Source organism: Manis javanica, chromosome 13, assembly GCF_040802235.1.
Source record: "Manis javanica isolate MJ-LG chromosome 13, MJ_LKY, whole genome shotgun sequence".
In the NCBI taxonomy this organism is placed as follows: Eukaryota; Metazoa; Chordata; class Mammalia; order Pholidota; family Manidae; genus Manis; species Manis javanica.
The window spans coordinates 66,308,068-66,334,629 of NC_133168.1; the positions used below are offsets into that span (position 1 = coordinate 66,308,068).

Sequence of the window (26,562 nt, forward strand, 5' to 3'; positions counted from 1 at the left end):
TGAAGCTATGTCCATTATCTTATTTCTCAGAAGCATTATGCACTTCAGCTTTTCACATTTAGATCTTTGATCTTTCTGACACTGATTTTTATGTGTGTATAAAGTAGGGGTCCAACTGTATACTTTTCCCATATGACTGTCCTCTTGTCCCAGCATCATTTATTAAAAAGTCTATCCTTTTCCTGCTTTAAAACCACCAATAATTCTTCACATTGGGTACTTGTATCTGACTAGAATTTTAAAGCATAATTTCTTTCTTTCAGTGGGGGATGGAAGAATGGGATATGCTGAAGAAGCCCCTTATGATGCTATTCATGTAGGAGCTGCAGCCCCAGTTGTTCCCCAGGCAGTGAGTTACATTTTTTGTTATTTGTGTGCTTTAGTTAACTAAAGCTCTAAAGATTTAAAAAGATATGATTCCTAGATGATGTTAAAAATATAACTAGACCTTCATGTTGTGTATTTTAATTACAATTAGTAGGAATTTTTTTTCATATGCAAACAGTGGTATAAATGACATGAAGATTATTAACCCCCAGCTTGTGTCTGTCTTATTTGAAGCAATAGTTGATCCAGGTAAGAAATAATTGGGAAAATCCCTCTGGAGTTCATGGCCTGCTAATTACTTGGTATTTAGTAAATTCCAGAATATGTAAGACTATGTTAGGTGCATGGATGAGACCAGGAAGTAGTTGTCATACATTTCACCTTCACAAGCTTATTTTCTAGAAGAGATGTGTCATACGTGTAACAAGGAAATTAATGATATAATAGCATATCATTAGCAGATGATATATGTTGAATAGAAAATTTGTACTTTGGGAGTTCAAGGGAGAGAAACAATTTTGCATCAAGTAGTCAAGGAGATGTCATACAGGAATGGAATTTGAACGGAATCTTAAAGAATAGCAGGATATGCATAGTTCCTATGAGAGGGAAGGCTATTCCAGTATTGTACATTACACAGCCAAGGAAATATTTAAGTACAAAAGTGATTTTTCATTTTAGTAAGACTGATAAGCTTATGTGAGCCCTTAATATTCCTTGGTTAAGTTCACTGAAACCTTAGGTTTTTATTACAGTAGATGACTGGGGGCTAAAATTGACACAGCCTCTTTTGCAGGCTCTCATCTAGTCCCCAACCTGTAAGTGCTTAGGTCACTTATGAGAAACTGAAAGTTGAGAGAATTTGCTCAGGCCATTGATGCGCTGCTTACTGGCTGAATGACTTTGGGTAATGACTTCGGGATAATTACTTACTCTCTCTGGCCCTGTTACCTGTTTTAGAAGAAAAAGACTGAAACAGTGATTTTAATACATTTTAGTTGATGTCGAAGGATAGGGAATCCTAAGTGAGTAGGTTAGTGAATTTTAACATATGAACACACCATCAATAGTTTTTTTCTTACTTTTTTTTTTTAATACTAACAGCCTCCTAAGAATAATTAAAATCTGCAATAGAAGAGTGCTTAAATGAAGTTGCTTGAGTTTAGGGCTCATCTTCCCCACCAAGATCCTGAGATAATCTTGAAGGGCATTTTTGGCTTTAGCTCAGTGTGCATTTAAAGGTTTATAATAGCACTTGAGGTGTTACAGAGGTCTTTATACAGCTAATTAAATGTGAAGATAGACATGCTGAGGGGGTTTTCCAATTTTAAGAAAACAGAGTAAAGATATGTATGTCTTCTCTTGAATATCACCTCAAATAAGAAATGGGAACACAAACTCCATATTCATTTATCTAGGAGATTATACCTGTAATCCTGACTCTGGTGTGTGTGAAGATGGAAAGCAGATGGAGTAATAACTGTCTAAGAAGGGTAGAGAAAGTTGAACAAAGAGACTGCGGAGGAGACTACTGATGGAGAAGCAGTTTGCTCTGCAGAACTCTAAAAAGGCTTAGAAATTAGAGGCATCCAGACCTTGGAAATCAGAGATGAAGCATGGGTCTGAAAAAGGGTGGCTGCTTGAAATTCTTTGTGAGGGACAATGAGTCTAAGCCCTAAAAAATTCTCAAGAACTGAAGGAATGATTCTTTAGTTTGAAAAGATCTATAGAGTGCCTAGTACAAGGAATTAAGGAAAAAAATAAAGAACCTTCACATCACCATGGAATTTCAGAGTTTTAAGGATAAAGAGATTCTGAAAGCTTCCCAAAAAACAAAATAGATGATCTGTTAAGGATTGGTAGTTAAAAAGGCATCAGACTGCAGAGTAGCAGCATTGAATTAGTAGGTCAGAGGAACAGCCATACAATTCTGAAACTGAAAATGATTTCTAACCTCAAATTCTGTACTCTCACATATCACCACATACATAGAATAAAGATAGTTTTAGACTAGCAAATCTGTCTCTATTTTTTTAATTTTTATTTTGTTATCATTAATATGCAAATTACATGAGCAACATTGTAGTTACTAAATTCCCCCCATTATTAAGTCTCCACCACATACCCAATTACAGTCGCTGTCCATCAGCATAGTAAGATGATATAGAGTCACTAGCTGTCTTTTCTCTGCTATACTGCCTTCCCTGTGTCCCCTACTACATTGTGAGTGCTAATCTCATAATGCCTCTTATTCCCCTTCTCCCTCCCTTCCCAACCCTCCCTCCCCCAGTCTCTTTCCCTGTGGTAACTGTTAGTCCATTCTTGGGTTCTGTGAGTCTGCTGCTATTTTTGCTTTGTTCTTATGCTCCACAGATGAGTGAAATCATTTGATACTTGTCTTTGTCCGCCTGGCTTATTTCACTGAGCATAATACCCTCTAGCTCCATCCATGTTGTTGCAAATGGTAGGATTTGTTTCTTTCTTACGGCTGAATAATATTCCATTGTGTATATGTACCACATCTTCTTTATCCATTCATCTACTGATGGACACTTAGGTTGCTTCCATTTCTTGGCTCTTGTACATACTGCTGCGATAAACATAGGGGTGCATATGTTTTTTTGAAACTGGGATCCTTCATTCTTAGGGTAAATTCCTAAGAGTGGAATTCCTGGGTCAAATGGTATTTCTATTTTTAGTTTTGTGATGAACCTCCATACTGCTTTCCACAATGGTTGAACTAATTTACATTCCCACCAGCAGTGTAGGAGGGTTCCCCTTTCTCCACAACCTCACCAACATTTGTTGTTTGTCTTTTGGATGGTGGTCATCCCTACTGGTGTGAGGTTATATCTCATTGTGGTTTTAATTTGCATTTCTCTGATAATTAGTGAAATGAAACATCTTTTCATGTGCCTGTTGGCCATGTGAAATTCTTCTTTGGAGAAGGTCTGTTCATATCCTCCACCCATTTCTTAATAGGGTTATTTGCTTTTTGGGCTTTGAGGTGTGTGAGTTCTTTATATGTTTTGGATGTTAACCCCTTGTTGGATATGTCATTTACAAATTTGTTCTCCCATACTGTAGGGTGCCTTTTTGTTCTGCTGATGGTGTCCTTTGCTGTACAAAAGCGTTTTAGCATGATGTAGTCCTATTTGTTCATTTTTTATTTTGTTTGCCTTGCCTGAGGAGATGCGTTCTCAACACAGTCTGTATTTTTAAAAATATTAATGCACTGTTTCACAGAATACTTATGAAAGAATTGCTTTAAAAATATCAAAAAGTGAGGGAGGAGAGTAGGAAAAACCAGGAGGAAGCCATGGGTTCCTTAGGTCTTAGGACATCTGGTGACGGAGAGGCAATGAGAGTTCCCAGTATTATTGCAAAGTGAAGTTCCGAAAGCTGGGGAGCAGGCCTTGAGAATAACCAGTCCAGATTTGGAGCAGGAGGAGGAAGAGACTAGATGGGAGTCTACCAGGGGAAAAAAAGCAAACAGGCGCTAATTAAGATTGGTTTGTGTGAAAATTTCACTGAGAAGCTATTGGAGGATACAAAGATATAGAGACAGTTAAAAAGAAAAAATTCTTCAATTTTTAACTGTAGGGAAAGTAACTATAAGAAAGGAAACAATCATTGGATACCTTTTGGCTCAGCTACAAATTATATTTACACAGTCATAACAAAATGGTTTTAATAAAAAATTATGATATTGTTTGGATTGGGGGGAAGGAACAGGATATATGTAAGAGTTCAGCCCTTACCTAGCATATAACTTGAAATAAAAAAAAGTAGATACTGTACAGCGTGGTAACTCTGCTTAACAAGACTGTATTGTGTATTTGAAAATTACTCAGAGTAATCTTAAAAGTTCTTATCACAAGAAAAAAATTGTGTGATGATAATTAAACTTACTATGATAATCATCTTGCCATATATACATGTATCAAATCATTATGTTGTATACATAAAACTAATACAATGTTGTATGTCAGTTATATCTCAAAAAGAAAAGACATGCTTTAGAAATAAACACTACAAAAGTGTTTATTTCTAGAGACACAGCTAAAAGGATTTAAATGACTGGATTTAGGGGCAAGGTTGGAGTAGGTGGAATACTTGCTACTTGCAAGTGTTATTTTGATAAAAATTAAAATGGCAAAAATAAAAGAGACTTCCATCAATAGAATAAAATGGGATCGTACAGTATGGGAGAATATATTCATAGATGACATATCCGATAAAGGATTGACATTCAAAATATATAAAGAGCTCACTCACCTCAACAAACAAAAAGCAAATAATCCAATTTAAAAATGGGCAGAGGAGCTGGACAGTTCTCCAAAGAAGAAATACAGATGGCCAACAGGCACATGAAAAGATGCTCCACATCGCTAATCATCAGAGAAATGCAAATTAAAACCACAATGAGATATTACCTCACATTACCAGTTAGGATGGCCAACATCCAAAGGACAAACAACAAATGTTGGCGAGGATGTGGAGAAAGGGGAACCCTCCTACACTGCTGGTGGGAATGTAAACTAGTTCAACCATTGTGGAAAGCAGTATGGAGTTTCCTCAAAAAAATTAAAATAGAAATACCATTTGACCCAGCAATTCACTCCTAGGAATTTACCCTAAGAATGCAGGATCCTAGTTTCAAAAAGACATGCATCCCTATGTTTATCGCAGCACTATTTTACAATAGCCAAGAAATGGAAGCAACCTAAGTGTCCATCAGTAGATGAATGGATAAAGAAGAGGTGGTACATATACACAATGGAATATTATTCAGCCATAAGGAGAAAACAAATCCTACCATTTGCAACAACATGGATGGAGCTAGAGGGTATTATACTCAGTGAAATAAGCCAAGTGGAGGAAGACAAGTATCAAATGATTTCACTCACCTGTGGATTATAAGAACAAAGCAAACACTGAAGGAACAAAACAGCAGCAGACTCACAGAACCCAAGAATGGACTAACAGTTACCACAGGGAAAGGGACTGGGGAGGATGGTTGGTAAGGGAGGGATAAGGGTGAAAAGGGGGCATTACGATTAGCAAACATAATGTAGCAGGGGGGATAGCATGGGGAAGGCAGTACAACACAGAGAAGACAAGTAGTGATTCTATAGTGTCTTACTATGCTGATGGACAGTGACTATAATGGTAAATAGATAGATGATAGATAGATAGATAGATAGATAGATAGATAGATAGATAGATAGATAGATAGATAGATAGATGAAAAAGAAAGAGACTTGCTGACAACCAAAATTTTAATTAAAGACACCCTTCCCTAGGATAATATTCAAAGTAAGTTTTCTTCCTTACTATTTTTGATCAGTGGTGATTTGTAAGGCTACATTCAAATGTAAAATTTGATTTAAAAGTTTTCTGTCTGGAGAGGCTTTCTTTGAGTAGTCTTGGCTCTTCATTTACAGGGACATCCTCATTCTCATGCTTCTGGGACTCCAGCCCTACCTTCCTCTGTCATGGTGACAGTAATCATAAATTTAGTCATAAAACCAAGGTTCCCTTAATCTCTAGTTCAATGATACCCTAAATTCACAGTGATTGGATAAGATTCCTTGCTGATTTCCTACACTTCTCTTTCCCTCCTCCTCCCTTCTTACCACAAAGAGTCAGACATACATATAGACATTGAAATTTTCTGCTTTGCCTTTGGCCTTCCCAAGAGAATATTTCTACATTATGTGGTCCAGCTCAAACATGTGGAGCACTCCAGTTGTACTGAGTACTATGTTACACACTAGGAGCACAAAGATGAGTAAGACACAGTCCCTATGATCAAAGAACTTGTAGTTTAGTAGAGGAGGTTAATAGTAGATGAGTAAGTGTAATTGAGCAATAATTTTAACAAAGTACATATGTGCTAAATTGAAGTACATTGCTGCTTTCTGCCCATGGGCTGAGTATTAAGATAAAATTTATAACTTGGTGTGTATGTGTTTTTCTTCTAGCTGCTAGACCAGTTAAAGCCTGGAGGAAGACTGATATTGCCAGTCGGTCCCGCAGGTGGAAATCAGATGTTGGAGCAGTACGACAAGCTCCAAGATGGCACTGTCAAAATGAAACCTTTGATGGGAGTGATATACGTGCCTTTAACAGATAAGGAAAAGCAGTGGTCCAGGTGGAAGTGATTTTATCTTCTGCTCTTTCTTCTTCCACACAGGCAAGGTGAAAGGGTGTGGATTTTAAGACATTAGACTATGAGAGCTGCATTTGGTTGTCACCTTTATGCTACTCCATTTTAACATCAGAAATTCACTACATTAAAAATGTAGAAAGATTTTGCATCATCTGCTCTTCTTTTGGTTTAATTCATAGCTTTGGGAAAGGGGGGGTGAGACTTGGTTGGCACAAAGGTTTTTGTTTTGAAGAGGCTTTCAGCTGTAGTTCAGTACTTTCTAAGGATATTTTATTATCAGCCACTCTGTTTCTACATTGACTAATCATGTTTATAGATGCTGTTTGGTCATGGAAACAAAGGCTTTGGTCTGCAGAGAACAGACCATCATTTCCTGCCCTCTTCACTCTTTATTGTACCATTTGTTATAAAGAGAAAGAAGGGAAAAGATATTTTTGTCCCCCTTTTCAAAGGTGTCGGAATCTCACAGGGGACGTTTTTCCTCTCAGTTTGAGCTCTCATTCAGTGAGGTTCACCGACGTGACAACTTGTGCCTGTTTGACATTCAGCTCTTGTTTTAGAGCCACTGTAGGGAATAAATGTCTCACCATTCTGCAGAACAAGGCTGCCAGTTTTTAAGCTCTGCCGAAGTTCCTGGGGAGGGGGGGATTTGTATGCTCAAAGTGAGTGCCCAGGTCTCACAAACCCACCCAAAAGGCCAAAAAGCACCGCATGGCTCATTATATTGCCCACTTTTGTTTTATATCTCAACATAATCTGAGTATTGTGTTTGAAGCCAAGATTTCTTTTTTCCTCATCCTCAGTAGAATGACATTAATGAAGACTCTCTTTGAAAGTAAATGCCAAAATAAGAAAGGCTGTACAGTTTCCTTGTTTTAGAATTTGTTTTTATTTGAAATGGTACTTCTTTTAAGGTGATTATTTTCTTAATAAGTAAAATGGTGACTATAAGACCTCTCAATTTTGTTTTCTGGAAAAAGGAAGCCACTTTTTGAATCAATTGTAACCACAGAACAGCAATGAATCTAACTTAGTTTATTAAAAAAGTGAGTTTTACTTTTAACTAAATTCTGATTGGCCATTTCTGGGATATCTTAGAAGAAACTGCATTTTATTCTTCACCTAATACAGTTACAGCTATTTTCTTTGAATTAACCTGGAGCACAGCCACTTCTTAAAAAAAATTTTTTTTAACTCTGTCAGTCTTTTGACAGAATCAGATAGTTATTAACTAATTATGGCCTTCCTTCACTTTGCTTCTTGTATGGTTATAGCATTGCATAGTTGTGTGATTGACACTCTCTCTCACACCTATCACTGAAATTACAGACATTTGATACCAATTGAGAGTTCGGGTTTTCTTTAAGAAGTTTAATTCTTTTCTTTTTATTTGCAGTAAGTATTAATGTTGAACAGTCTGCCTGTAATGTAATGATGAAGGAACTATAAAAAGTTGTCTTGTTTTTATAACCAGAGGTAGATTAGCATAAAGCTAATGAAACTAAAGTGTCAGGGCTCTCACTTGCTTTGGTCCTTCCTGGCCTTATACCTTATTTTATATGCAGACTCTTGTTTTTAGTCCCCTTGTTTTCTATTCATAAAGTTCCCCTCCCTTCCAATAATAGAAGCCTCAGGCTTGCACACACACCTGTATTCACCTCTGATAAAACTAAACTATTTGTATTACATTTAGAATAATTTTTAAATTTATGAACAATTCTGTCATTTATCAATATTTAAATGCATATATACTTGTCTTTTAGGCTTTTAACTTTTTAAAACTGAAAAATTATACATGTATGTATCATTGGACTTTTCTATAGTTATAGTAGAACTTTCTGATTTTTTCTACTGTAAATTTTCTGTTCGTTCAAACGTGTTTTCCTGCATCCAAAGATGTAGTTCTAATTATGGAGATAATTGCTTAATTGTAACTCTTGAAGTTTAAGGAATATAAAGGTGAAACAAAACTGGAAAATAAAATTGGAAAACAATAACTGCCACATTAAAAAAAATTGTACTGAAAGAAATTCCTAGGAAATAGGATGTTTAAAAGGTTAAATTAACATCAACAGTTTAATTTAAAATCTTAAGAGACCATTAATCTGCTATCTGTGTCAATAACCTATTATAGCAAGGATCCAGGCAAGAAACAGAAAGTATGTTCAGCTAGTATTTTGAAGTAATTTTAATGAAGGGACTGTACAAGGAAATATGGAAAAGGTTATGGGAAGCAGTAAAGGATGTTGACATACTCAGGGACCAGGGACACCCTGGGTAATAGAAAGCTATTTTACTTTGAAATTGTTTTACTGGAACCTGCTGAGAGCAAGGACGGCAAGAGGGGGAGGAGTGTGCTCCTGGAGCTGCTGTAGTGATAGAGGGAAGCAGCTACCCCAGGTCTGTGAATCACCTCAATTTTCTCTTCTCCAGCTCTTTTCTCCACCAGGGCATTACCTGGGCAACTTAACTGGAAGTCAGAGAAGAAGGGGGCCTCTCTGTAGTGGATGTAGTCTGAAATCAGCTCTTACCCTACCTCCTTTCCCTTCTTTACCTCTGCAGCAGATACTCCTGTGTCTTTTAAAATTTAGGCCTGGAATAGATTTGAGAGGTCATCTAGGTCACCCTATTTCTATGCTCTTTAGGCCAATCTGTAATTAAACTGTTCTTGACAGTGCCGCCCCCCACGCCAAAAAAAAATTATTTTAAATTGCCTTTGGAAAAACAACATCTAATACTTTGGCCATTTGTTCTGTTGTTAAATTTTTTAAATATTTTTCACTGCGTAAGACCTTCTGAATACATTCATTAATTCAGCAAGTGTGTGTGTGCCTACTCTGCCAGGTACTGTCTAGAACCAAGAATACACAGCTGCGAATTTGAAATTGGCCATTCCCGTGGAACTGAGAGTCCTGTGGGAGATCCCAGAAAGTCCAAAGACAAAGACAAGTAGGCCATTAGTGCGCAGTGTGTTTAGACTCTGCCTTGAGGCTGTTGGGGACCAATTGAACTGTTGAAGCGAGGCAGTGAAGTGATCAGAATAACATTTCAGAAAGATAACTCTGTCTGTGGTGTAGAGAGGAGGTTAGAAGGGACAAAACTGGAGTCCGAAGCAGTTGGTGGTTGCAGCAGTCAGGTGAAATGATGGGGACCTGAATCAGGGCAGTGGCAGTGGGACAGAAAGTGGTTAAAAAGAGTCGCCTTACCATTTTCTAAGTGCCCGCCCCCTATTTGGGAGTCATCATCTAAAAAGCTCCTCCACTGTTTTTTTGTCAGGCTGGGTGATTTCTGCTCTGTCAGACTTTCTTCAGGATTCATTTAACAACTCCTAATGCTTTCTCATGAACCTTCTTTTGTTTCTTGCCAGCTTTCCATCCTTCTCTCACTGAGGAATCCAGAGCTAGTTGCAGGGCTTTTGAAGTGTGGTAGAAAATATATATATAGAAAAAAAAAAAGAGGGCACGTTGAATTCTAGTGCCAAATAAAGCCCAAAACTTGTACGTAGACTTATGTGTCCTTATACTTGGAAAAATGTCACTTGTCATTTTGGTAGATTAATAAAAGGGGAGAGAATGCCAGATGTGTAGGCCATAGACTTAGAATCTGCAGTACTAGGTTCATGACTGTGGATGTGTAGTAGTTGTATTAATTTCTTTATAAACTCTTTAATACTTTTAAAATTTGTGTTTTATTTTCCACAAGTATGTTTATCTTACAGATTTAGAAACCAGTATTTTGTTAATCTTCTGGTAAGTTTTATTTATTTATTTAATAGCCACAGCAATCAGTGGACTGAGTCCATCTCTGGCATGTGAAACTGAGGAATGTTTCAGGGTTCTCATTCCACAAACACTTGGTTTTGCGATGTCTTAAAGTGCCAATGCACACATGAAGAAGACCTTATGAATTGTTTGGGCATTTCTAGAATTCTCAGTATAGGTCCTAGTGTATCTAATTGATCCTATGTCCATATTGTTTTATATTGTCCCTTTTTACTTTTTTTACATTACAGCATTATGACATATTTTGCATCCTTAAAGGCAGGATGCTTTTGGAATTCTTTTTCTCTCATAATGCTTTGTGCAAAACTTTTATTACCTCAGAAAACCCTTTCTATTATTAAAAAGCATTCATGGATTTTGGTTGTTTCCTGGTAGTACATGTTTTCATTTTTTTCTATTACAGAATATATAATACTAAATGTTAGTAGCTTAGAGATATTAGCCTGCTAATTAATTATGTGGTCATATTATGTAGTTATAATTTAATTATATAATAAAACAATAAATAATACAGTTAATAACCTAATGAGTATATTTAATATGGATATAGCAATTTTAAAGGTCTTCCCAAAAATTTGGACATACTTTTTATTATAAATGATCTATGCATATAAGTCAGAAAAAGTTCTGTAGAATTTTAAACATTAGGAAAAATTAAGAACTTGAAAGTTATGTGGATTTTGGCGTATTAGGATGTGACAAGGTCATATGGTCTCTGGCATCAAATACTTGGTTTTTCTTTGTACCCTAAATGTTAAAATTCAGGTTTATAAACTTAATTTCTTTTCCTTTTCCTTTTTCTTTTTAGTGCTGTACATTTACTTCCATTTGTTTTTAATAGTGCACTTCCTACTACCAAAGTAATGCATGGTCATTGTAAAAATAGGAAAAAGTACAAAGAATAAAATAAAAATCACCTATACTCCTAGAACCCAGGGAATAATCACTATTACCATTTTGGAAGTTTTTTTTTCACTCTTTAGATCTATGTGCTTGTCTTTTGTAATCCCAAGATTATACAGTAGCATTATTTTGTAATTTCCCTTTTTTCTCAGTAAAATGTCATCAACATTGACCTACATCATTAAGATATTTTCCCCAGTTTTACTGAGATATAATTGACATGTAGCATTGACATAATGATGTGATATATGTATATATTGCAAAATGTTTACCACTGTAGCATTATGGTTTCAGGTCTTATGTTTAAGTCTTTAATCCATTTTTGAATTGATTTTTTTGCTTATGGTGTAAGGTATTGGTTTCGTTCTTTTGCATGTGGCTGTCCAGTTTTCCCAGCACCATTTATTGAAGACACTAATCCTATCCCCATTTTATATTGTTGGTTCCTAAATTAATTGACCATGGGTGTTCTGGGCTCTCTGTTCTATATGGTCATGTATTCTGTTCCATTGACCTAGGTGTCTATTTTTATGCCAATACCATACTATTTGATTACTACAGCTTTGTAATATAGTTTGAAATCAGGAAGTGTGATGCCTCCAGCTTTGTTCTTCTTTCAAAAAATTGATTTGGCTATTTGGGATCTTTTGTAGTTCTATACAAATTTTAGAATTGCTTGTTCTATTTCTTTGAAAAATACCATTGAAATTTAAAGGATTGCATTGAATCAGTAGGTTGCTTTGGATAGTATGGATATTTTAACTTAATTCTTCTAGTCCATGAGCATGGAATATCTCTCCATTTATTTGTGTCTTCTCCAATGTCTTTCATTAATGTCTTCGAGTTTTCAGTGTACAGAGCTTTTACTTTCATGGTTAAATTTATTCCTGGGTATTTTATTTTTTTTGTTGCAATTGTAAATGGGATTGTTTTCTTTATTTCTCTCTCTGATAGTTCATTACTAGTGTACAGAAATGCAACTAATTTTTGTATACTGATTATGTGTCCTGCATTTTTTATTGAGTTAGTTTAGTCTAACATTTTCTTGATGGAGTCTTTAGGGTTTTCTATATATAATAACATGTCATCTGCAAAAAGAGACAGTTTTACTTCCTTTCCGATTTTGATGCCTTTTATTTTTTTTTTTTTCTTGCCTAATTGCTCTGGCTAGGAATTCCAGTACTATGTTGAATATAACTGGCAAGAGTGGGCATCCTTGTCTTGATCCTGATCTTAGAGGAAAAGCTTTCAGCTTTTCACCGTTGAGTATGATGTTAGCTGTGGGCTTGTCATGTATGGCCTTTATTATGATGAGGTACGTTCCCTCTATACCCAGTTTGTTGAGAGTTTTTATCCTTTTTCCTTTAAAAAAATTTTTTTAATGGAGAGGATATTTGGAAATGTTGTACTATGTTGTTGAGCAATAAGGATATTTATTTACAACATCCTTAATGCCTTGCAACAGGTAAATGTGGTAAATTATTTAAAAATCAACAGTAGTATCTTCAATTCAATATTAAAATGCACAAATGAATGTAATTTAAGAATAGGACACTTTGCAAGGTGAACTCTTTGCAGATTAAATCTTAATGCTTGCATGAATTTAAGTAAAAGCTGTTTTGTGAGAATTACAGTACTTAAATTATTTAGAAGAATATATTAAGTAGAACCAGAAGTGATAATTTATCATTTAACAGATAATCCAGTACTGTATGAAGCTGATGCAGCTTATGAGAGAAGTGATTTTTAAAATACTTCTTATGCAATTTTGAAAAGTCAGTTTTTTAAAAAAACATATTGTCCAGGATAATTCCTGAATTTATCACTTCCCTGGGCAGTTTTAGTTCTTTTCTTACCTTCCTTTCAAATTTATTTTAATAACTTCAAACAGTTTTAAATTTAAATTTTTGTTACAGACAAGTTGCAAGAATAGGACAAAGAACTTCTCTTCATCCAGAGTTAACAATAAACATTTTTCCACATTCACTTTATAACTCCGTCCTCTCTGTGTATACACATATATGCAGTATTTTTCTGCAGTCATTTGCGCTTTAGTTGCAAACATCATACTTCTTTACCCCTGAAGTACTTGAGTGTTTAACAGTGTTTTTGTCCCTTAGATTAAGCTCAATTATGAAATCTTTTGGCTTTTCTGGGAGCTTTAATTTTTTCACTTTTAACAGCTCTATTGAGATTTAATTCATACACCACACAGCTTATTTTAGACTGCGTTTTTGTCTCTTCCTCTCACTGGCTGTTGCTGGAACAGTGCTGTGCCTGGCTGAGCGAATGGTTTCTTTTGGAGCTGTTAAAGCTGCCGTAAGAGATCAGCTGACAGGTATACTATACCTACAGACAAGGCTTCTCCCAGAGTTTGGGTTGAAATTGACCCACCCAACAATTGCTAAAAACACTAAGACAAAATATTTGTCCAGTTTGTGAATGTACCTACAAAAAGTTATTTGAAATTTGATACTCAAGTCATCATTTTACAATAAATAGTGTTAGCAAAAATAGATCTAAAAGTTGTAATTTCTCTGAATTTTTTATCTTGAAGGAAGAAAGCTATCTTTAGAATTTAAAAATAAAGATTCAGGCTCTTTAGGTTTCATGCTTCATTCTGGAGTAGCATGAGAGATGTTTGAATGGCTGACTTCCATTTTTGCTTTGACTCGGGATGGTTTGCCTTTTTTTTTTAATGCTTGGGGATCACTGTATTGTTACTGATTTAATAGTTATATCTAAACTATTAGAAAGCCAAGTTTTGGAGTATGTAACTCCTACTTAAATATTTCTCTCTTTTCCCCCACCAGGGACGAACTGTAAAAGCAACATCAGCTCGACCAGTATATAATATTACAGTGGATTTGCTCATCTCAGTCCTCAAGGCTTTCTGAAAACCAACAGCATCACAGCTTGTGTTGGACTTTGTTACACTATTATTTCCAGCATGAAAATGTGTGGTTTAATAGAGTTGCTAATATTTCAAAGAGGCAGAGAAGCCAAATTGTAGAGGAAGGATGCAAAGTGTAAATTTGTATATTATTACTTTAACATGCCCACATTTTACTTTAAAATGTTAAAAGAAGGGGTTCTGCAGAGTGGAAGACTTAGTTTGTGAATTGATTTTGAGGAGTGGTTTTTCTTAAACACTTAATTCTGTTCTAATATTCATCTATCAGATGACTTTGTGCATCAGATAACACCACCATCACACTTTTAAGATTCTTGGTTTTTGAATGTCTGTTAGATGCTACTAAGAAACCAGAGATGAGCTTCCTTTTTTAAAGCTTTTGATGTGGTGTCATAGAATAGCATGTTGTAGATACAATCAGCTGCTTTGTTACCTTACAACTAAGCATTTGTAAACATTAAAACTGAAGGTGGCAGGTGATGTCCTTTAACACACAGCTGTTAAAATTGGGCATAACTGACATAGTTCTTTCTCTTTAAAAATTATAGGATACTTGTAGCTCAATATTGTTTCTTCTGTTTCTGATTTACTGCTAACAATGTATATGAATTTAACATGCTGTGTAAGCTGTGTCCTAGTCACTGAACAGTTTATGCAGTGCTGCTTTGCCAAATAAAGTTACAAGTAAAAGAGGCATTGGTGGTGTTTGAATACAGAGGAAAATCCTCATGTCCGCTGGATGCAGAATGCTGACTGAGATCACAGATAAAAGGGCTTCTCTTCTGCTTTGCTTTGTGAAATCATGGTAGGTTAATACTGTTACTCCAGGTGTGTATTTGTAGAATGTGACTATGTTTCTTGAAAACAAGGACAGTACCTCATCGTTTTTCCTTGCCTAACAGGGCTTGGCCTCTTGTACAATACATGTTGAGTGAATGAATTGATTTAATGTCAGGGAAGAACATGGTTGAGGATACATTTACCAAAATTCATCTCTTATCTATAAATAGATTTATTAATATAATAATAGTAAAATCAGTTTCTAAGAAGGCAGCAGCACTTTGGGATCTTGTTTAAATGTTGTAGTTTTATACCTATTATAACAGGTATCAGTTTTTCTAAGGGGTCTGGAACTTTAAGAAATAGAAGCTCTAGTCCTTGCAGAATTAGTACTCCCAGCAAAGCCCCTCCGTCTGCTCTGTGCGAGTGTGTATGATTCTAGCAAGTAGATCCTTAGGAGGTGAGGAGCCTTTGTCAAAGTCTTCTTTAAAAATGGCTTTTAAAAAAATTATGCACACTTCTTTTCACTATTGTCTCTTCTTGGCCAAGGTCTTAAACACAGGAAGCCATCATTGGTCGGTGGCCAGTTTGTGAGTTTAAGTTCGTTGCTGGCTTCAGTTTGCAGTTGTTGGTATTCCTTCTGGATCCAGGCCATGAACTCTTTTGGTCCAGGACTCAGTGTCATCTGAGGTAGTTTCAAAGGTCAAATACGCTTTAGAACTTTAATTCTTAAACGTATCCACTAGTTGTATCCTTCATAGTCATTATCAATATTTTTAAATACGTAAATCTCCAGGTTAGCTCTTGGAGACAGAAAAAGGCCTTTCTCTCAAGGAGTTTACAATCTGACTGAAAGGACAGTTTATAAATTCAATAGGACATAGTGCTACCTGAAAGGTATAGACAAATGCTATGCCAAACATTGCTGTTAAACTTTACACTTTTGTGAATTTAAATTTTAGAATGTTGAGCATAAACAAATGGGTAGAGATGGAAATTATGAACTTTAGGTCTAAAAGTTTTTCTCTTTAAGAGAGTTGAACATGCATGTGTGTGTGTGTGTACATCAGATAGCAAATGTCTTGTTAATCTTTAGTATTTCATGATCTTCAAAATACTTCAGCATTTCATTTTTCCTCAATAGAAGTGATTTCTTTACATAATATAAATGGCAACAATGAAAATATTTTTAAAAGCTTCAATCTAATAAGGTCCTGTTGTGACAAAGAGTTTTTTTTACAGATTTGATTTTATTAAAGGAACAAATCTAACTCTAATTTAGTAAAGATTATAGTTTCTAAAGAGGGTTTCAACTCTTTCCCAACCAGTAACATTAGAAGAAAAAATGGCATTTTGGAGAAAATGATACATTAACATTGAGCAAATATTTAAAATCCTATTTATTTACCTAATTTTTAAAAATTGCCATAAAAGAAGGCTGATTACAGTTTTTAAATTGACTATAAGGAACCTATCCTAAAACATCTTAAACATTCAAAGTATTTTAAAATGGTAAGTTTTTAGTAATAACTTAATATCATGAGTATTGTAACCCATTTTAGGCATCTGATTGTTAGCCAAGAAATAAAGCTTAATTTTGTTTTTATTAGAGAGGCAAGTGTTTGTGATTTTCAGCTAAATGTTAACTGATTTTCCAGTAGTTTGTTATGGCATTAAAGGAACCCGTATGACTATGGTAACTGAATACTAGTAAGTACAAACATGGGTAATCTTTAAAATGGTCTAAATGGATTTAAAAAGTCCGTAACTTACTTTAGGTAAGTGCTAAAGTTATTGCAGGGTAGAAATCATTTCCTGTAACTTACTGTGTTCTTAAAAAACTATATTCAGTTAAACAAATGAGTTCTGATCAGATTTCAGTTTCATCTCTTTCGATTTCTCGTATTTTTCAGATAGAGGACAGTGTTTTTTTCCCACTGTACTTAAAGGGTGGCTCAAATAGAATGCCAGTAAAAAAAAAAAATCCTGCTTGAAGACAACTGGCTGGCCCATGGGGTGCAAGGAAATTTGTGTATTGTAATATGATAAAAAAGAACACTTGTCTGATAATTTCCTCATCCTTACTCCTCTGTCATTGCTGTAATAGTGTCGTTGGCTCCCCACTTAAGGCTTCATCTTGTTAACTGACTTTGTGTTGTTTGGGCCAGGACTCTGTGAAGTGTTTCCTTGGTGGGAGAAGACATCTGACTGATAGTTCCCACAGGGGGCTACCCCCAGCCAGCAGATCCCTCGCCCTTCCTCTCTCTCCACCTCTTCCTTTCCCTTCCCCTCCATTTCCTTTCCCTTCACTTTCCTAATTGAGAGGAAGTTCCAGGGCTGCTGGATCTGAAGAACTTATTCTCAGGTGGAGTGTCCCAGTAGGATGGGCACCACTGAATAATTTTTATGTCCAAAGGACAGGTAATCGCAATTGTGGATAAAATGAAGGTTCCTGTGGCCAGGACTCACCTGGCCCTGGTTGGCTAGCTCAGTACACGTGTGGGGAATACAACGTTATTGACTCTACCAATAAAGAGCTCCGCCCAGTGCTCTGGGCTACATGGTGGCAGGGCTGCAAGGCTGCAGGAGAGCAGAGCAGAGGCTGGAGTGGTGGCAGCTCTGAGGACAGAGACTGGGATGGCTGTGCGGGCAGAGGGGACCAGAGGCAGAGACCGGCTTGCGGCATGCAGATTAGCTCTGAGAGAATGGGATTCTAGTGATTGACCTGTCACCATGGAAATAAAGTTGGGTATAACCCTTTCAGCTCAGGAATGTTCTGCTGTCATTTCGTTGGTCACATTGAATACATAGTGAACTTGACACCCTGAGCACTTTTCTGTGACCCCCACCAAAGTTACTAAAAAGGCTTAAGAATAAAATACAATTTATTAAAGGAATATAGTACACATAGATACAGGACATCTTTTTGCAAGTATTTCAACACCACAGCAATACTAAACTTTAATTTCTTCGTGTATAAAAGATGTGCTGAAAGACGTATGCCTCATCAGTTTCTAGTTTATTGAGTATGGCTGTAAGTGACATCCTTCTAGGGAAAAAACTACACAGCATCACATAGAGGGTACAAACATCTTAAGTTCATTCACACAGTCACTTCTCTGAACTCTCCTTGGGGAGAAATTTAAATCTCTGCTCAGTTCTGTGCATTCAACAAAATGAGTTTCTCAGGAAGTAAAAATAACCAATTTATTTTTCCTAGATTTAATTTTCCATTTATTCTGTTATGTCTCCAACCTAAATTAAGCCCCTTGTTAAAGGAACAACCTCTGGTTCAGTCTGGTAATAAAGTGTTCTGGAGTGTTTTCAAGTATTTTAAAAGATTTGCCACTTACAGTAAAAAAAATGTAAATAGGAACATCATGTGAGTATAGACAGGGACCACACTGTAGATTCCTCAGGATAATTTCTAGAATGTGTATAATCCAGGCATTCAGTGATGATGGGAATAACTGGCTTCAGAATCCTACCAACTGATTAGAAGGGAAAAGATGCAAAGCTAGATGCCAGTTTTTTGTAAACATGAATTTGTGAAAACTGCTTTTTGCTCTGGGAACACATAAGCCTGGCATTAGCTCATTGCACATTCTAACATTCTAATGCATTAAAGAAGTAATGGGGAAAACTGGCTTATTCCTTGGGATGAAAAAACCTGCTGATACTTAAATGTGACATTTTTACAAAAGGTGTTCCCCCAAAGCCATTCAATGTTCTGCTTTTCAACTTGAATGCATTTTTCTCCTCCATGAACACAGGCTAATGTTGAGAACTGACTGTGTAAATGAGCTGCTGTGTTCTGAACTCAAGCAGTGCTGAGTAGACAGAAGAAAATACCGATTGTCATCCTCGCTCACTTTGCCCTCAGCTAAATTTCTGATGATTATTGCCCTGCCAGGTTTTCTGAATCTACCTTGACTTCCTATCACTGCATGACTCTTGGGAAGAACACACATTCACCCTCTCTGAGGCCTCGGTGGCATGTCCGTGAGGATTACAATTTAGATATTCTTGCCATTAGGTAACGTTTCATTGAAGTTAGAAACTCAATTGAAATCCACTCTCAGGAACAGGTCTCGAAGGGAGAAGAGAAAGGAAACCACATAGCTGAATGGAAGAGGAGGGCCACAGAATGGGAAGTGGGCACAGGGAGCCAGGGCTGCCGGGAGCTGGGGAGGAGTTTCTGAAAAGCAAAGGGTTAGCACTGCCATTTGAAGGCCACCTTTTGGCATGCTGAATTTTCTGCCTTGGCCAACTACAAATTTCTATTTTTAGGGACTGCTTACATAAATAAAAATTAGAAAGCCTTTCATCATAAGAATTCCTCTCTTAAGTTTCAAAATATTTCACATACTTCCCAAGAAAATCTACAATAAATAAAAGGTTTGAGATTTTCAGAATCTTGTGGGATTTCAGTATTTTCTTAGCCCAGTAAAAAACAAAAGAGGTTGCAAATATACAGAACCCAATATACGTATAAGTTACAAGTGAAACATGTCCTTGCCCCCAGCTACTTACATTACACTTCTTACAGATACATCCCATTTATGAGGTAGTCGGATTCCTCAGATGTAATGGGACGAGCTTTTTTAAGTTTCTGCTTCACCAGTCTCAGTCTGCAAGCAACCATGAGAAGCAGCAAAGCAGTGATGGTCAGACCCAGTGACAGGGGGAGCACTGCACCTGTGAAAAAGTGAGGGGAAGACGGAAGGTCAGTGATAAATAGCTAACAGCTGTAATTTGCTATGTAAGCACTGTGCATACACGATTTTATGTGAACGATTCAAGTTGGTTCTTGTATTACCACCATTTTGCAGATTAACAGGTGCAGAGAGATTAACTGGCCTTAAGAGCACTTACCTTGGAAATGACAGGCCTAGCTCTCACCCTGATTTTTTTAAAACCAAATTCTGCACCAGGTTCCTACAAAACTTGTATAGCATCAGAGGGTACAAATGTTGGTCAGATCATCAATAGATATTCTGTAAATAGACAACTGTAAAAACATTGTGACTGTAGGACATTTTTTCATTATAGTTACAGATTTATGGATTCATCTATGATCATTCTCAAGTATGGACTAACTCATGATTTCTTGTTCTGGTTAGGGCCTTAGGACATTTATTTCCTTTTCTAAATCTAGAAAACATACTCTCAGCCAGGAGAACCACTGCTGAAAACTAGCTTCAAAATACACTGGTGTTATTTTGGTTAGCAGAGGAAAAAAATTCTTTAGCTTTCCTTCAAAGGGTTTTTGAAGCAGAGGCTTCTGCAGAGGCTTGCAGGACTCTGGGAGGGACAGGGTGTGCCCAGATCAGTCTTTCTTATCAAGCTCAGCAGGCTCTATTCTTAGGCTGAGCCACCCTGTAGTCAGACCAGGCTTAGAGATGATATGGTGGGACTATTTTTAGTTGCAGGTTTTGTGCCAACTGGTGGAACTAGAGGAACAAAATTCTCCATTGCATAAGCAGATTCCAGAACATTCTCTTTCATTTATCCATTCATTCTCTATTAAGAGCCATGTGTCTGACACTGAACTAAGTGCTGGTAATCAAAGGTAAAAAGCTAACTCCTAAAGCATAGCAGCATTGTTCTAAGTGCCTTAGAGCTTAAGTCACTTAATTCTCTCAGTCCCCATATGAACTGGTACTATCAGTATCCCCATTTTACAAACGAGGGAACTAAGGCATCAAAAATCCAAGGATTTGTCTGAGACTATGGTTTAAGTGATGGATAGGATATGGCTCTAGACACCGCAGCTCCAGAACCACTATGGGACAGTACTTCTCCAAAGGTAAATCTTTTCAATGATTCAAGTCTAGGCAGATAGACATTTAATACATGAACTATGATGTATCTCAAGATATTTGAGTGATTCAGATTTATGATTGTTTGGTGGAGGGGGTAAATTTTTTGACATTTCCAGATTGAGATGCCTATAGCTAATCCAGGTAGAAAATCTCAGAAGCAGAGGGAAGAGACTATTTCAAGAAAACAGAATCAAATGCTAAGGAGAGGTCAAGTGGGGTGAAGCCAGGAGAGGACACTGGATTTAGCAATCAGAAATTCACCTATACGGAGACAGGGAGAACACTGAGGGACACTATTGTGTTTTTTTCTGTATTGAGGGAGATCTGAGTGTGTCAGTAGCTGTTGGGAGAATGAGCCGGTAGAGAAACAGAAAACACATGAGGGTTAATAAATGCTGGGGAAACATACCTGAGGAGATAAGGGGGCTGCATCAAGGTTAGGTGGATAGACTGACCTTGGAAAGAGGGGAGCCTTTTCCCTTAGTACTGATGGGAAGGAACAGGGTGGGTGCAGGCAGACGAGTGTTTATGTTAGAGGGTAGGAAGTTCACTCTGCTTGTTCAGCACAGGAAAATGATTAGAGGCCACCCTTCTACACACGTGTCACTTGTTTAAAGATGAAAACCAGTGTTTGGGCTGCAGGGGAAGGGAGCAGTGGCTGAGGATTCCAGTCCCGAGTCTGGGGCTCAGATTTACTAACAGCAACAAAGCAGACATACTCTAAGGGCATTTTCTCTTTGCCAAGTCAGATGTTAGGTTGCTGAACTATCAAATATGATTCCTGATGAATGCTTTGATGATGCAGGAAATTAAATCTCCCATAAAGTACTTGCTAGAATACAAAAAATTAGGTTGTTGACTCTCTGTAAAGAGCTCCGCCCAGTGCTCTGCGCACGACATGGTGGCAGGGCTGCAGGAGAGCAGAGCAGAGGCTGGAGTGGTAGCAGTGCGAAGGACAGAGGCCCAAATGATGGCTGTGTGGGACGGCTGTGCGGACAGAGGGGCCCAGAGGGAGAGACCAGCTTGCTGCATGCAGACTCACTCACGGGATTTTAGTGACTGACCTGCCACCTTGAAATAAAGTTGGATATGACCCTTTCACCCCAAGAATGTTCCATTGTCATTTCTTTGGTCACACTGATTCCATAGCGAACTTGCCTGGGGCTGAAACCCATTGGCAAGACACGCTCCCAACTCATATGACTAGAATACCCAATTCACCTCCTTAGCTGGTTTCTGAGAAAACTGTGATGTTTTAGAAGCATTGGAAATCTTTAAATCTCAAGTTACCCTAACTAAAAATATGAAAAAAACTATGCCCATGTATTGCCCATGAGCTAGTCAACCACGGCCAGGTGAGATTCCCGGCCACAGGAACTCTCATTTTATCCACACTCCACCCCTCCAGGATTCTCTCCTTTCAATCTATGTGCCCTGAGTCCTCTGCAATGGTCCCTGTGCAAGGAAGCTTGAACATTGTTCTCCAGCCTCTCCAGCAAAAAGTCTTGCAGACACACAGGTGGGACTCGTGGCTCTGTCTCTGACCTCTGCCTCTTTGGTCTTAATGGCTGGAACTGCTGCTCTGGTTTCAGCTGTTGCCATAGCTCCAGTAAGATCCTATTTGGCTTCCCGTCTAATTTCCTTCCATCTACTCCTGCCCATATCAAATTGACCCACATCTGGGTCCTCGTAACCCCTCAAATTCCTCCTGTGAGTAACAGGTCTTATTTCTTTCCAGGTTCTCGTTGCTTCAGCTACTGGACGTGTCACCTCGCATTTTGTAATCGCTGCCTCAAGGCGGGCTGCACTGTCAGGGAAGACAGCTTTCCCATCTCTGATCCCGACAGAACAATTCTATCCACCCCTAAGTCCCACAGCCACTGGCTCAGCCGGAGTATAGGGGTGGACCATAGAGTGCTCCACGACCTGGGGAGGGGCTGCTCCTCTCCTTGGGGAACTTGCAGCTGCTGGGTCTTTATTTTCTTTACAACCACTGGGTGTGCTTTCAATACAGGAGGGGCCACTGCCTCCAGCACCACCCCTTCATCCTTCCCCAGCTCCTTCATTTCTGGGGCTGATGGCACCCTTCTCTCCACTCCCCCAAAGTGCCTCCTCTGCTACAGTGCCTTGCAACAATGCCAGCTCAGTCTTCAGAAGGTCTCTTACCTTCACCTCAATGCTTCCCAGCTGACATTCTCGTGCCACCTCCGCCTGTGCTTCCCTCAGGAGTTGGTCTTTTCCCTTGATGGCCTCTTCCTCCTTCAGAACACCTGGCAGTGCTGTCATCTCGTCTCCAATGGCACCTTGCTGCGGGCGCTCTCGTGCTGCCTCCTTCTTCATCAAGGCCATCTCCTTTCTCAGGGAACCCACAGAGGTGTGCAGCTCGTGTTCTCGTGCCGCTATTTCGTGGGTCTCCTCTGTAGACTTTTTTAATACTGTGAGAAGCAGCCAACCCACAGTCCCCACTGCCCCCATGGGCACTCTGCTTCTCAAAGGATCTACTTATTATACCAAAGGCCACCCCTACAGCCTCAGGTGTCACCTCCACTTGCCTCCAGTCCTGGGGTGGGGCCCAGTCCTCTAGGAGGCAAGCCACCTCAGACCACATACCCACTGGGGGACAATCCACTGTCTCCCCATTCACAGGGGCAGCCCACTGAAGCACCCCTCTCATAAGGCATAAGGGCAGCCTGTCTTTTTCCTTGGTCAACAATTAACCCTGCCAACTTTCGCCAATTGTCTTGCCAATGGGTTTCAGCCCCAGGCAAGTTCGCTATGGATTCAATGTGACCAAAGAAATGACAGTGGAACGTTCTTGGGGTGAAAGGGTCATACCCAACTTTATTTCCATATGGCAGGTCAGTCACTAAAATCCTGTTGTCTTGCCAATGGGTTTCAGCCCCAGGCAAGTTCACTATGGATTCAATGTGACCAAAGAAAATTGACAGCAGAATGCTCTTTGGGGTGAAAGGGTTATACCCAACTTTATTTCCAGGTCAGTCACTAGAATCCCATTCACACAGAGTGAGTATGTATGCAACAAGCCCGTCTCTGCCTCTGGGCCTCTCTGCACAATCGTCCTGCACAGCCATCCTCTGGGCCTCTGTCCTCGCTGCTGCCACCACTCCAGCCTCTGCTCTGCTCTGCTCTCCTGCAGCCTTGCAGTCCTGCCACCATGTCACGCCCAGAGCACTGGGCAGAGCTCTTTTTATAGAGTCAACAGCCATGTATTGCCCACAGGTGTGCAGTGAGCTAGTCAACCATGGCCAGGTGAGAATTCTGGCCACAGGAACTCTCATTTCACCCACACCTGTTCACTCAGAGCAAGTCTGTATGCAGCAAGCTGGTCTCTGCCTCTGGGATCCTCTGACTGCACAGCCATCCTCTGGGCCTCTCTGCACAGTTGTCCCACACAGCCGTCCTCTGGGCCTCTGTTCTTGGTGCTGCCACCACTCCAGCCTCTGCTCTGCTTTCCTGCAGCCTTGCAGCTGTGCTGCCGTGTCCCACGCAGAGCACTGGGAGGAGCTCTTTACAGAGAGCCAATAGACACGTATTGCCCACAGGTATGCAGTGAGCTAGTCAGCCAGGGCCAGGTGAGAATCCTGGCCACAGGAACTCTCATTTTATCCAAAGTGACACTCAAGATATGTAATAACTAGAATGGTACCAGCCAATTAGAACTAAGGCTCTCTGGATACATCTGGGCATGGGGACAGGCGCAGGCCTTCTTTCCCTTTGTCTGTTGGTGGGAGACAGAGCCGTTTTTATTCAAATATCTTGGGACAGGGTAAGGTCAGCAGGCCAGTAGATGAGCAGCATCTAGGTACCTGACTTCTGGAGTATTTTAACCATATATTGTTAAAAAGTTATACTTCAATATTGTCTGGATATTACAAAAAATACTCTAGGGTAAAAAGAAAGTTTCCCAATGTTCAGATCTATAACTTAGTCGTATTTGTTCTCCTACATCTCCTTTTACTAATTAACTTGTGGGATTTAGGAGTAAAACTTGCCTTTCTATAGGACTGTCAAAAGTGTTTTCTTTTTAGTTAAAAACAACCGACATTATGGAATTGTGATATTCTTCTTGCACTTAACTATATCTTCTGTCTACCTTCAACACTCTTTCCCCATTCCTGTTGTCTCCTGTCTTTGTCACCTAGGATCTTTACTCTTGTATCATAAACAATCCTAATAGCCATTGTTACTTGGCTTACTGTATGAGCTAAGCGGTATCCTAAATGCCTTATATTAAACATCCCTTTTGTTCTCCCTAAGAACTCTGCGGCAGGTATAGTTATTATCTCCATGTAAGGAAATTGAGATTGAGAGAGATTAAATAACCTGCCAAAGGTCACAGTTTAGTGGTGGAGCAAGGATTTGAACCATGGCGTCTGATTCTAGAGGCCATTTCTTAACTACTATCTAGGGATATAACTCTTTCCATAGAATGTTACACCTGAAAGGAAATATAGTGATTATCTATCTAATTAACCCATATAAGGGGAAGCTGAGATCCAAAGAAATGCAGTTACTGATTCAAGAGCCCAAAGATGAAGCGGCGTGATACAGAGCTGAGAATCCAACAGTTCTTCTGGTTTGAAGTTCGCTGCTCTGGCCCTGAACTCTTGAAGCTTCATCTGATGTCCTCAGCTTGAGCATACATGGTTCTGCAAATGTTTATACTCTGCAATAAATTTTCAAGATGTATGTTTACCTGTTTCTGGGGCTGGGTGTTCTCCTCGTCCTTGATCACTCTTTGACTCAAAAATATAATAATTTTCCTCTTTTCTGTTCTTCCCTGAGGAACCATCATCTGTCATAAATAAATATAACAAATATTGGAGGTACATCAGAAACTGTAGGAAACAGACATGAAAATACAGCATTTAATTTTAGGATTTACTTCTCTAATAAACATAGGCCTATCTCTGATACTAGAACATTAGATAACTAATGTGACCAATTTAATAATGCAGAGTATGTGGCTAGTACAAAACCACTGGACGGAGAAAGGGGAGTAAGCATGCTGGACCAGAACTCCCAGCGCCACCTCTGAGAAGGAAGGAAAGACCACAGCTAGAAAAGTCAGGGGTAGTCTCTAGACTTCATACCATTAAAAGCAGAAATAGTCCAGAAAGATTTTTCTTTAAAAAAATGATTGAGCATACATAGGGTCTTCAGACATGCTGTTTCCCATTCTTACCACAACCCTGCTTGGCAGGTATTAAGAGCTCTCGTTTTTCTGGTGAGGCTCAGAAGTTCAGCACTTGCCCTAGATTCATTCAAGGAGTGAGTCGTGGAGCTGGGGTTCAAACTCAGGTGTGTCTAACTGCTTGTTGGTGGAAACCAATACTTTTGATTTAATGATATGTTGTTAATTAACTACTCTATTCAGTTATTACTATTAACAGCAAATACTGACAAAGATCAGATCTTAGGATTTTCACCCCAGGTTCTGATGAGCTGTGTGGCTCACCTATCATTTCCTATGCAGTAATTTATAGCATATGTGTGCTTATTACATTGACAATATAATTAATGAGATGAATGGAGTTACCTCATCTTGTGGTGTGATTTCAAGTGAGATTTTTGGATAATACGATTTTTAATGGTAATAAATTAGAAATGATCTACTGATAAGGCATTTTATTGAGAAACAAACAAAAATGTTTAAAGCTTCTTTACCGAAATGGCATCAACAGAAATGTTCATAGCACATGCAACTGAAATAAGACTATTTAAAGGTAGTATATAAAATTCTTTGGTAATTTGTACTAAGCGATATACATGAATTTATGAAGGACACAAGAATCAACTGGATCATGGAAAACTGTAGTTACTCCAGATACTTAC

General features: G+C 38.4%; 2 protein-coding genes across 12 annotated transcripts in view; one reads left to right on the plus strand and one right to left on the minus strand.

Annotated features, from left to right (window-relative positions):
- Positions 1-14,795, plus strand: part of PCMT1 (protein-L-isoaspartate (D-aspartate) O-methyltransferase) — a 39,133-nt gene extending 24,338 nt beyond the window's left edge. Inside the window, exons 6-9 of one of the 6 annotated variants that reach the window (XM_017673236.3) lie at positions 264-349; positions 6,315-6,484; positions 12,359-12,502; positions 14,001-14,795. In XM_017673236.3, coding sequence (XP_017528725.3) covers positions 264-349; positions 6,315-6,484; positions 12,359-12,502; positions 14,001-14,013 — 413 coding nt within the window. In that variant the 3' untranslated portion in view covers positions 14,014-14,795. Of the gene's footprint in view, positions 1-263; positions 350-6,314; positions 6,532-12,358; positions 12,508-14,000 lie in introns of those variants that run through there. The other 5 variants (XM_017673237.3, XM_037022004.2, XM_073219751.1 and 2 more) reach the window with 5 other exon arrangements.
- The window catches only part of LRP11 (LDL receptor related protein 11), an 80,571-nt gene that overhangs the window by 18,612 nt on the left and 35,397 nt on the right, over positions 1-26,562 (minus strand). Inside the window, exons 6-8 of one of the 6 annotated variants that reach the window (XM_073219745.1) lie at positions 25,424-25,522; positions 19,415-19,579; positions 15,094-15,566 (exon numbers count right to left, since the gene is read on the minus strand). In XM_073219745.1, coding sequence (XP_073075846.1) covers positions 19,425-19,579; positions 25,424-25,522 — 254 coding nt within the window. In that variant the 3' untranslated portion in view covers positions 15,094-15,566; positions 19,415-19,424. Of the gene's footprint in view, positions 1-15,093; positions 15,567-17,748; positions 19,580-23,664; positions 24,446-25,423; positions 25,523-26,562 lie in introns of those variants that run through there. The other 5 variants (XM_073219743.1, XM_073219744.1, XM_073219742.1 and 2 more) reach the window with 5 other exon arrangements.